At 33.8% G+C, this 12,416-nt stretch overlaps 1 protein-coding gene across 1 annotated transcript; it reads right to left on the minus strand.

Moving 5' to 3' along the window:
• Positions 1-780: 780 nt before the first annotated feature.
• LOC133814213 (receptor like protein 22-like) lies at positions 781-1,997 on the minus strand. Its single transcript, XM_062247206.1, has 2 exons — positions 1,374-1,997; positions 781-1,224 (listed from the first exon to the last, which is right to left on the minus strand). The coding sequence occupies exons 1-2, from the start codon at positions 1,995-1,997 to the stop codon at positions 781-783; spliced, it is 1,068 nt and encodes a 355-aa protein (XP_062103190.1).
• Positions 1,998-12,416: the final 10,419 nt, after the last annotated feature.

A 12,416-nucleotide genomic window follows, 5' to 3' on the forward strand; every position in this document is an offset into this window, starting at 1 on the left:
CATAATTAGTCATTTAGGCCTATTTTGAACTTCGGCCACTAAATTTAAAATTTAATTAGAATTTTTAAATCATAATTAACAACTTGAGTCAAACCCACAAATTCAAGGAAATATCCAATGCGTTAGGAATTTTGTGAGGAGCTAGGCAATGAAAATTTGCAATTTATTGGGCTTGGCTTGGTGTGGGCAACAAGGGCACAGTGGGTGCAGCAAGTGCACAAGGTAGATGAGGCAGGGGCAGCCGGGGAGCCAGTGGTGTGCGATAGGGGAGCGAGGCAGGGGTGCTGTGGCACCAGGCACATGCAACATGGGTGCGCTGGAGGTGTGAGTGCGCCCAGGTGTCCTCGGGCAGCTTTGGGGCTCGGATTACAACCTTTGAAAAATAATTTTACACGTGTAGAAAATTAAATTACAAAAATCCTATGCCCCATATGGCTTACAATTTTGTAGATCTAGAAAAAAAAATTAAGAACATTTCCTAAACCCAAAACACCATATAGTTAACAACTCTTAAGAACAAACATTCATCAATCATACATTCATTCATCACATATTACATTAATATAATGATGCATATTTTACCCGCATATCAATTAATATATGTAGAGATTAATAACCGTTGTAATACTGGTAACTAGTTTATTATGTGCCCAAAGATTAAAGACCACTCTGGTATTAATTTTTGTTCATCAAAATTTGAATATAAATTTCTATTTAAATTATTTTGCAAAATACAAATATAAAATATAATTTGTCAAAATACTGTTACAAAAAGTTAAATTATTTATGTAGTAAATTTTGGCATATGTTTCCATGGAGTGAAGCTAAACCCAACCATATCCCAGTAGCAAAGCCAAATGAATGTCCAACTAAAACCACTCTCCAACCAAATCCAAACACTGAATCTTCAACTTCTGCAATTCTAGACGAGATCTTTGAACTATCAAACTTTCTCAATAATGGCATCCCGCACAAACCCCAATTTCCATCAAATGATCTAATGCCAAAAGTGTTGAATTGTGGTCCCTTTGGTATGAGGCCATTAAGACTGTTGTAGGAAACGTCCAATGATGAAAGGAAGCTGAGCTTCGCCAACTGTAGAGGAATCTTTCCTGAGAGCCTGTTATAAGACAGGTCAAAAGACTCGATCATTGAAATGTTCCCCAATGGTGGCGGGATTATGCCGTTGAGAACATTATTGGAAAGGTTGAGCGAGTAAAGAACCTACAAATGCACGATACTGCTCAGAATTTGTCCTTCGAATCTCTTGCTGGAAAGATCAATGGTGGTGAGAAAGGTTTGGATCTTCTCATACTCTCTCTGTGTACCTTTGTTCGTTAATGTAAATGAGTAATGGAATCTCCCCACCCAACCGCAGATTCAATTGATAAATGCTTGTCTTCTTCCATATACGTCAGTCTCTGCATGCCCAAAGATATTATGGACTTCAAACTTTTGAAGTAGTTTGAAGGGATTTCTCCATTGAAATGATTGTGAGAGAGGTCTATAATCTGCAAGCTTGTAAAATTGTAATCCATTTTAGAGTCTCGTTTTATTATCCCGTGGAATCTGTTGAAACGTAGAATGAGAACTTTCAAATACTGAAGATTTCCCAACCAAAAAGGGTAAGAATCATATATTTGATTACTACTAACATCAATGTACGTTAGCATTGTACAGTTTTTCAATGACCTTGGAAGCTGACCCGCAAACTTGTTCTGGCCTAAGTCAAGCATCTTTAAACTGCTTTCCTTTGTGAACACTAGTGGAAGTCTCCCATGAAGGTTGTTCTGTCTCAACTTCAGATATGACAGGGAATCAGTAGAGTTACCCAAACACAGAGGAATAGAGCCACTTAAGTTGTTGTAAGACAAATCAAGAGCACCGAGTAAATTCAGATTGAAAAGTGTTTGTGGAATTTTCCCACTGAGATTGTTGTGTGAGGCCAAGAAAATCTCAACTAATGGTGAGGGAATTGCAATTGGCCATTGCAACATGTTTGAGCTGAGGCATACTATACGTAATGCAAAACAAGGATGGGAAACTAAAGAAGGCTCAAATCCTGTTAGGAAATTGTTTTCGAGATCCAAATATTGCAGGGATTCTTTGGTTCCATCCCATAACCATTTCGGTATTAATCCATTAATGTTATTGTGGTTGAAAGTCCAACCAAAATAATTCACTTTGGTTATGTAGTATATGTGGGAACTCTTTCAACTGACACGAACCCAGTCCTAATATTTTTGTAAAATCCTTTATTGGCTAACTTTATTTTAGACAAGATATTTTAAAGTTATTAAGGCAAATCAGTAGCATATCCATATTGATTCTTGATCTAATTATTCAGCTGATTTTCTAGGGTGAAAACATCCTTTAAATGTGAATATATTTTTACCTTATTTATCACAAATAATCAATATTTTGTAATAATATATTTTGCAATTATCTTGAGATTATTTTGAAATAAAGAAGGTATCGAAAATGAACATGGTCAAAAAAAATTACCATGTTCATTCTGCCAGATAACACAGATTTCATTGCTGACTCATCAGTTTCCTTTTCTGTCGACATAGAATTCATCTGGCTGGCTGATTTCCTTAATCAAAGGAATTTGAAAATTGATTTCAAAGATATCAGAAAATGATGGCCTTGGACGATTTCATTTCCTATAAATATCTTGCCAAGGCCTTTGGAAAATGCACCTCTTCAATTTTGAATATTTGTTAACATTACGTTATTTTGAAGAATGTCTTTATTTGTAGAGATTAAGTTTGTTCACCTTAATCTTTGTGAGAGTGTTGAGTGTACTTGTGGATATCTATTTAGTCCATTGTAAACAGATAGTGTCTATTGTGAACGTGATCATAAGGATCTTCGGGAGAGGATTTTATCTAAGTCTCACTTCGGGAGGAAGTGTGCACTCGCTATTCTTTGAAGGGAGTTCAAGAGAATCAGCGTTTCATCAAATCAGATTCGTAGAGAATAGTACAGCAAGATTGCGGCAATAATTTAAGAGGGAGTCTTACATTATTTAAGTGAATGCTTTTGTACACATTGTTTCTTTACTAATTGGTTTATTCTCTGGGTGTGGCCCCAAGGAGTAGGTTATCCGAAAGGGTTTCTGAACCTTGAAAAAATTCGGTGTGTTCTTTATTGTTTTGCACTATTGATTTATTGTGTTCAGTTTCTGTCGTGACAATTTCGGATTCTGTTCCGACAGAACTGCAATCTGTGTAAACAGTTAATTACCATTTCGCACTTTAATTAATTCACATGGTTTAATTAATTTGGTAATTACTAAGAACAGAATTTCAATTGGTATTAGAGCGGGTCACTAAACTCTTAGTGCGATCTTGTATTTTTTGTTTGTTTTGTGCCTTATGAAATGTCTATCTTTGTAGAAGGTGGATCTATAACTCGCCCTCCATTGTTGAATGATACAAATTATCCATACTGTAAAGTAAGGATGAAAGCTTTTATCAAATCCCTTGATGAAAGGGCTTGGAGATCAATATTGACCGGTTGGACACCACCTGTCGAGACAAATTTGAAATCCGGTAAGACACAAGTGAAATCTGAACTTGAATGGTCTAATGAAGAAGATAAATTGTCAATTTATAATAATAAAGCTTTACATGCAATTTTTAATGGTGTTGGTGAGAGTTATATAAAATTGATTTCATCTTGTGAGTCTGCCAAAGATGCTTGGGAAATCCTTCAAACTCAATTTGAAGGAACCACTGATGTTAAGCGATCTAGGCTTGTAATGTTGACCACAAGATTTGAAAACCTTCGCATGTCTGAAAAAGAAACCCTCACTGAGTTTTATGAAGAATTGCTTGACATTGCTAATGAATATTTTGCTTTAGGAGAAAAGTTGTCTGACTCTGTTTTGGTTAGGAAAATTGTTAGATCTCTTCTTGACAGGTTTCAATCCAAGATCACAGCCATTGAGGAGGTAAAGAACCTTGACACCTTGAAAGTTAAGGAATTGATGGGATCTCTTCGAACTTTTGAACTTAATCAAAAGATCCGCCAAGAGAAACCAATTGCTGTGAAGGAGAAATCGATTGCCTTGAAATCTTCCAAAGAGAAAATGGAAAGCTCAGATGAGGAAGATGATGATGAAATGATCTTGTTATCGAAAAAATTTAAGGAGTTTATGAAAAAGATTGGTAACAAGAAAAACATGTCTAAATCCTCCAAAGGTAATAATTTTTCAAAACCTTTTGAATCTACTAATAAAAAAGGTATTCAATGCAGGGAGTGTGAAGGTTTTGGACATATTCAAGCTGAATGTGCCAATACCTTAAAGAAAAATAAGAAGGTCATGGCAATCACTTGGAGTGACCAGGACTCTGAAAGTAGTGATGAGGAAGAAAATTCTAATCTTGCCTTAACTTCTGTTTTTTCTTGCTTACCTCTTTCTGTGTAGGTGAATGAGAACCTTATTTGTTTAAATAATACTATTTCAACAGATGAGGGTTCCCATGGTGATTCGGATGAATTCGATGTTGATGAGGATTCTTTGAAAGAATCATACAAAAACATGTATGATCAATGGTTGAAAGTATTTTCAGATAATTTTTTGATGGCAAACAATAACAAAGTTCTCAAGAAGATAAATGAAGAACTTGACTTTGTTGTTAAAAAATATGAAATTGAGATTGTTGCTAAAGATTTTAAAATCAATCGTTTGTCTAATGAAGTTGATAAAATTATGAAAGGTGTCAAATTGCTTAATCATAGATCTATGGTTTTGGATGATGTTCTGCTTGCAGGTCAAAAAGCTTATGAGTTTTCTAGGTTAGGATCAAATGGATCTAAACCTAAAGGAAAAAAAATTATATTTATGGAAATCTTCCTATTGTTTCGACAACTGACCCTTCTGCAGGAACAACTCAAACTCATGTGGCATCATCTTTTCAATCTGTTACATCACATGAGAAACAGACCTGAAATTTCGAGAATAAAAAAACTGGTCATTTTATTCCAATTTGCAATTTCTGTGGAGTGAAAGGTCATATTCGACCTAAATGTTTTACCTTGATGAATTTTCTTCACAAAATATACTTTAATCATCATGGTAATTTGAGACAAATTCCCTTGAAGAAAAGGTCTCCACCTAAGAAAGTTTGGATGAAGAAAAATAAATTCAAATGTCTTGCTGCCTTTACTTTTCTTAGAACATGTGCTTCTAACTCTTGGTTTTTTTATAGTGGTTGTTCAAGGCATATGACAGGTAACAAAAGCATACTCACTGATTTCAAGACTTTGAAAAATGGGGAAGTCACATTTGGAGATGGTAAGTCCTGTAAGGTACTTGGTAGTGGCACTCTAAATTCTGAAGGACTACCAAAGTTGAAAAATGTTCTTTTGGTTGATGGACTTAAAACTAATCTAACTAGTATAAGTCAAATTTGTGACCAAGACTTGTTTGTAAATTTTTCTCTTGATAATTGTTTTGTGCTTGACCAAGATAGAAATTGTGTTTTGAAGGGTTATAAATATGTTGATAATTGTTACACATTATCTCAATCACACAATTGGCACACAATTACAAGGAATGATACTAATTTGTGTCATGAAAAACATGATCATGTGGATTGTGAAAATTTGAGAAAAATTGGAAGTATGAGTCATGTTCATGATTTACCGATTTTAAGTAAATATTCTTTTGGTAAATGTGAACCAGGTTGAATGGGAAAATATTTGAAAATTTCTCATGAAAAATGTTTTTGGGTTGATGATGTGTCGCGACACACTAAGGATCTTGTTGAAAATAAAACTTTGGTCTTAGAATATATTGAGTGTGATAGACAAATTGTAGATATTTTCAGAAAAGCCCTTGAAATGGTCAGGTTTTATTCCCTCAGGAAATCCTTGGGGGTTTGTACTAATTAAATATTGTTTATGTTGTGCCATATCCCTATGCTAGAAAGAGTTGTTTGATGTCTTCTTGTTCTTGTCCAAATAGAAAGCCTCAAACATTATGACAAACTGTATTTTTACTACTTGTTAGAATTTATAGTTAATATATATCATGCACATTTTTTTAAAATCAAAAATCAAAATAAATAGCCCTTCCAATTAATATTCTTCAAAATTAATCTGTGTTTGTAGTGTATGAGCATTTGATCCTTGAAAGTATTTTCAGGCTCCATCTTAGAATAGAGCTACCTACACTGTTATGTAAAATGCTATCTTTGAGTAAGTTGGAACTATGTAACTAAAAATTATGTAGAAGATACTCCACCACTGATAAATGCAGCCTTCGGTATAGTGTGAAAGCATCTAATTTGGGTACTCTTTGAAAAAAAAAGGCTAAAAATTTCCACATAGGGTAATGACCCTGAAAAAGGCTAAAATTGCCATATAGGGCAATGATCTCTGCTTTCACAATCACACACAAATGCTTAAGATATACTGTTGGAAAAATTTGTAAGACTCATACACACTTATTAATTTGGATAAAATATTTTTTGTGTCAGGAGTAAATATTTTTTGATTTTTTTTTAAAAATAAAAGCATGATTTATATTAAATATATTTTCTAACCTTATAGTAAAAATATGTTAAGAATTAATGTTTGTTACTTTCTCCAAGGACAAGGCACGAAGACATTGGGCACAATCAGAATAGGATATTTTTGGTACTTTTGTTTATATATTATATTATAAAAAAAAAAAGGCTTGACCGTGGCTATCAAGAAAGGGAAACTATGGTAATATGTTGTTTTGTCACTTATTATATTATTTGACATCAAAAGTTTCTATTTTTGGTTTATTTTCCTTGACTGTGCAAAGGTTTTTTTCTTTTGGATATCAATTCATTAATTTGGTCTTAAAAAGGAATAAAATCAAATCCCTGAGTGCCATTTTCTTCCCTTTATAATCGGTCAAAGAGAGATTCATTTCCTCATTCTTTCAAAAAAAAAAAAGTTCTCTTTGTTTTTTGTTTGTTGCAACTATGATGAAAACTTGAGACAATGGAGTACATGCATTTCCCATTGGTAACAACCGTCTCGGTCACCGCAAAGAAGGCTTGAAAATTTGTGTTGTCATTGCCTTTTGGTTTTTTTGATAGACAAAGAAGGGGAGTAGTAGTTTGACTCTTTGGATTTTTTTTTTTTTTTTTGTGTTGGTATTACTCCGTTGGCTTATTGATAGACAACAAGGGGGAGTAAGGTTTATTTTGTTGGGTCTTTATTTTGGGTTTTTATCTTGTTAAACTTTTTCAAAAAGTTAACCTTGTTTATGATATTGGTTATAATTGAGATGCCTTTCGCAAGGGGAGTAATGTAACATTACTATTTGCTCTAATCTGGTTTGTCTTTGCAGGATCTTTCAAAATAATCTCTTAAAATATTTTTGTCTATTTGAGATTGTAAAGTCCTTTATTGGCTAACTTTATTTTAGACAAAATATTTTAAAGTTATTAAGGAAAATCAGTAGCATATCCATATTGATTCTTGATCTAATTATTCAGCTGATTTTCTAGTGTGAAAATATCCTTTAAGTGTGAATATATTTTTACCTTATTTATAAAAAATAATCAATATTTGGTTATAATATATTTTGCAATTATCTTGAGATTATTTTCATGGATTATGATTATTCTGGAATAATGAAGATTATTCTGAAATAAAGAAGGTATAGAAAATGAACATGGTCAAAAGAAATGACCATGTTCGTTTTGCCAGATAACACTGATTTCATTGCTGACTCATCAGTTTCCTTTTCTGTTGACACAGAATTCATCTGGCTAGCTGATTTCCTTAATAAAAGGAATTTACAAATTGATTTTAGAGATATTAGAAAATGATGGCCTTGGACGATTTCACTGCCTTTAAATATCTTGCCAAGGCCTTTGGAAATTGCACCTCTTCCATTTTGAATATTTGTAAAAATTACGTTATTTTGAAGAGTGTCTTTATTTGTAGAGATTAAGTTTGTTCACCTTAATCTTTGTGAGAGTGCTGAGTGTACTTGTGGATATCTATCTAGTCCATTGTAAACAGATAGTGTCTATTGTGAACGTGTTCATAAGGATCTTCGGGAGAGGATTCTATCTAAGTCTCACTTCAGGAGGAAGTGTGCACTCGCTATTCTTTGAAGGGAGTTCAAGAGAATCAGCGTTTCATCAAATTAGATTCGTAGAGAAGAGTACAACAAGATTGCGGCAATAGTTTAAGAGAGAGTCTTACATTGTTTAAGTCAATGCTTTTATACACATTATTTCTTTACTAATTGGTTTATTCTTTGGGCGTGGCCCCAAGGAGTAGGTTATCCGAAAGGGTTTTTGAACCTTGTAAAAATTTGGTGTGTTCTTTATTGTTTTGCACTGTCTATTTATTGTGTTCAGTTTCTATCGTGAGAATTTCGGATTCTGTCCCGACAGAAGTGGAATCTGTGTAAACAGTTAATTACCATTCAACACTTTAATTAATTCACTAATTAATTCACATGGTTTAATTAATTTGGTAATTACTAAAAACGGAATTTCAATTTTGAACTTTGGAATAGTGACATTTGGGTTGGGTTTTGGAAGCAACACGGAGAAGTTATTTTTTGATAACTGAAGTAGAGTCAGATTTGTGAGCTTAAGAAAAGATTTTAACTCTACAGTTCCACTAAAGCTATTACTTGCAAGGTCAAGTTGTTTGAGATGTTTGAAACCAGAGATTGAGCTTCCAATGTTACCTTGCAAGTAATTTCCTGACAAGTGTAGCTGAGATAGTTGTGTAAGGTTCATAAGCCAATATGGGAAAGACCCAGTCAATTGGTTACCAGAGAGATGTAAACTGGACAAGGGGGTCAAATTTGCAATAGAAGATGGGATTTGGCATCTTAGGTTCGAGAAGTCAAAATCTAAAGTAGTGAGTTTTGTTAGCTTACCTACCCAAGACAATGTCACAACGTCAAGATTATAGTTCCCAGCGAGTGAGACGAAACTCAACTGTGTAAGGTTGCTCAATGAAGATGGAAGTTTGCCAGAAAAATTAGAATCAGCGAGATTGAGATATGTTAACCTTGAGAACTGAGCAATTCTAGCAGGAATTTCAGAAAGATTGAAATTGTTGCCAGCAAGGTTAAGCCTTTGGAGATAAACAAGACTGAACAGGCTGGTGGTTGAGTTGATAGAACCATGGAGAAAACTGCTTCCAAGATCGAGGCCAATTACTCTCCCAGTTTTAGGATCACATTCGACACCATCCCAGGAGCAGCAATTAGCAGTATTACTTTCTCTTTCAATATGTAGCTTCCATGATGCAGTTTTTGGGGTTGCAAGAGGATTAACAGAAGCAAAGCTTTGAATTTGGAGACTCTCCTTGAACTGTAACAAAGCCAAGATCTCATCAGTACTGCAACCTTCTGTATGCTGCACCGAGACTAAAGAACCACCAAACAAAAGATGCAACAGCAAGAGTAATAACTAAATCAATGTTAAATCCTTAATGTTTTAGGCAATTTTGGTTTTTTTCCGTTGCTGGGTTAATTTTCAGCAAGTTAGGCTTTTAAAACTGAGTGTTTTGTACAACTTATAAGAGCAGTATATTAAGATGTCGATATGCACTACCTTATTTCCTTGTGTCTTTGCTCCTGAAGTTTACTTTTCAAGTCTTCAAACCCAAATTTAGATGAAAGTATATAAGTTTAGATGAAACGCTGCACTAGCCAAACCCAAATTTTGAATTGGTCATGTGTAATCTTCAGGGATCGTTTGTTATGCAGGAATTTGGATACGAGAATAAGAATCTGAACACTTTTCCATATTTGGTATTGGGTTTGAGTTTATCTAACCTGAGAATCTGTACTCCAAGAGTTTTAACTTGACCTGATTCTAGGTTCAAGTGAAACTCATCTGACAAGTGGTTTTCAGATACCCAGTAATGTGAAACACTAAGTTTACATAAATAGGGGAAAAATATATATAGTTTCTAAATTTATGGGAAAAAAATAATTATACAAAATATGGTATGTTTTGTAAAAAAAAGTTTAAAATATTGTAATTCCATAACATATAAAAAAATAAATTACCATAAACTTAATTACACAATTCTCTCTTATTTTCTATTCTCTTCCTCCCGATATCTCTCTCTTCTCATTTCTTTTTTTCTCCTCCCCCATTCAGTGTCCATCTCAGATATCTGTCGGTGATGCCACCTCCATGGTTGCCCCCGACAATGATGACGGCCTGGTTCTTCTTCTTCTTCTTTGTGACACTTTATAATCTGAGGTTCAATTCATACTTAAAAAAAACACATAACCCAGAAAAATGTAGAGATGAATTATATATATACCTTTGTGGAAAAAATACATGTTCTTCAAATAAATATTACACCTTATATCCAGATTTGAGTATAGCTTCAAGTTGATGATTCCAATAGTCCTAGACTTGGAGAGTTGAATCAAAATCAAAAGATCTTTATTTTCGTTTCTGTAAAATATGAATATATATATACATACATCTTTTTTTTGTCTTCTTTCTTCTTCTTCTTCAAATCTGGTTTTATTCTTCTTCTTTTTCACATCTGATTTTGTCCTCCATATTTGATTTTTCTGGGTTTTTTTTTTCCAAATCTATTTCATTAACCAGGTACCATGACACCTGATTCATTTTATTCATATCTGATTTTTTTTTTAGACCTAGCTGTAACCAGTTACAATAACGTTTTATTTAGATTATTTTGTTTTGATTTGATTTTGTTTTCACACCTGACTAAGTAACCAGGTACCATGGCAATTGGTTCTTTTTTTTTAGATTTGATTTTTTTTTCAAACCTCGCTGTAACCAGTTACAATCATGATCAATTTAGATTTTTGTTTGAATCTTATTTTTTTCCAAGTCTGGCTAAGTAACCGGTTACTATCGCAACTGTCTCTTTTTTTTCATTTTTTTTTTCAGACCTAGTTGTAACCAATTACCTTCACGATCAATTTATTTTATTTTTTTCATATCATTTTTTTTCTTCCAAATCTCACTAAGCAACCAGTTACAATTCAGTTGATATTTTGATAATGGTACATTAATTAAAAAAATAAAAATGATTTTTATAATTGTAACCAGTTACTACACCACCACTTAAATAATAAAATTGATTTTTATAGTGTAATCGGTTACCACACATCACTAACCCCTCTTGCTGTATAGTAACCTTGTACATTCTATCCTTTTTATTTTTATGATTTATCTCCCTAATGAAGCGAAGCACCTCTCCAGGAGTATCCCCAGGCTTTACAATTTCCTGTCCAATGAGGATTTTGGTTGAAAGATTTCTTTTTCGGTGGCAAAGGCATTTGAGCCGGGGCTTGTCTCTGGGAACGAGTGCCCCGCGAAGGCAAATTCAGTTACTATTTTCATTTTATGTCAAACATACAATACAATTCATTTGTTCTATCCTCAATGACAATAACATTAATTTTTCAGTTAGAATATTACGTCTTTATCCTTACTTTAGTGCATACAGCACAAACATCTTCAAAATTCCATCTCATAGACTTTTTTTAAAGATTACTGGTCATTATTAGATCACATTTACAAGTCCTAGCATGTTGATTTCCTGACCTTAAAACGGCCAACTAAAAACAGAAAGAGAACAAAATTGACACTCAAACACAGAACCACTCTATCAAAACTCCTAAACCCTTGATTATCGACTAGGAATGTCAAATGGAGCTATTTCTTCTAGCAATACTAAGGAAATCTTCAATACTGACATATATACATCAAAGTATTATTCTTGAAACATGGATATAAGTGTAAAATAAAAACCTTGAGGATTGCTTACCAGAGCTATTTGGGCTCCATCGTTGGAGTCGAAATGGAGATGACATGCCAAGAACGGATACAGATGATGCATTGTTATGTCTGAAAAGTAGGAGATAAAGCTTTCGCAAAAATTTCGGCCTCCAATTGCCAGCACACGATAATGCACAAAGAAGGAGAAACAGTGATATAAATAAAACTATAAGAAGAAGAAACGAATTTATCTCCATCTGAAGTATTTCATAGTTGTGAATCCCCATTCTATTCGAAAATGCATTCCCAGCTTCCAACAGAGCCACTCTAAGAGTCCATGTAATGCCACCAGAACCAATGGTGATTTCACTATCCTTAATGTGCAAGCCCTCTCTCAACAGTGATACAATATAGGGTACCCTAAAGCAGTACTGTTCAATAAACGGTTGCGGAGCAACGCTATTCTTTGTAGCTTCCCATGTCCTTTCACAAAATCCCCGACCCTTTTCCAATATGTTATCAAGTGTTGCATCTGAAGTTACGTTGAAAAACCGATAAACCACAAAGAAGCCAGACAATGCATAAAAACAAAATTGTTTTGATAGTGTTAACCAGCTACTGTGGATACAATATTGATGGAAGAAGATAAAAAATGAAAAAAAAAATGAGAATAAA

The sequence above is a fragment of the Humulus lupulus genome, chromosome 2, assembly GCF_963169125.1.
Source record: "Humulus lupulus chromosome 2, drHumLupu1.1, whole genome shotgun sequence".
Lineage (NCBI taxonomy): Eukaryota > Viridiplantae > Streptophyta > Magnoliopsida > Rosales > Cannabaceae > Humulus > Humulus lupulus.

What these genes read in the sequence shown, in the direction of transcription:
- LOC133814213 (XM_062247206.1), bottom strand. Translation starts at nt 1,997, where the DNA reads ATGTTGCAATGGCCAATTGCAATTCCCTCACCATTAGTTGAGATTTTC. An exon ending in ATTTATCAATTGAATCTGCG is followed by an intron (nt 1,225 to 1,373) that starts GTTGGGTGGGGA and finishes GTGCATTTGTAG; the next exon opens with GTTCTTTACTCGCTCAACCT.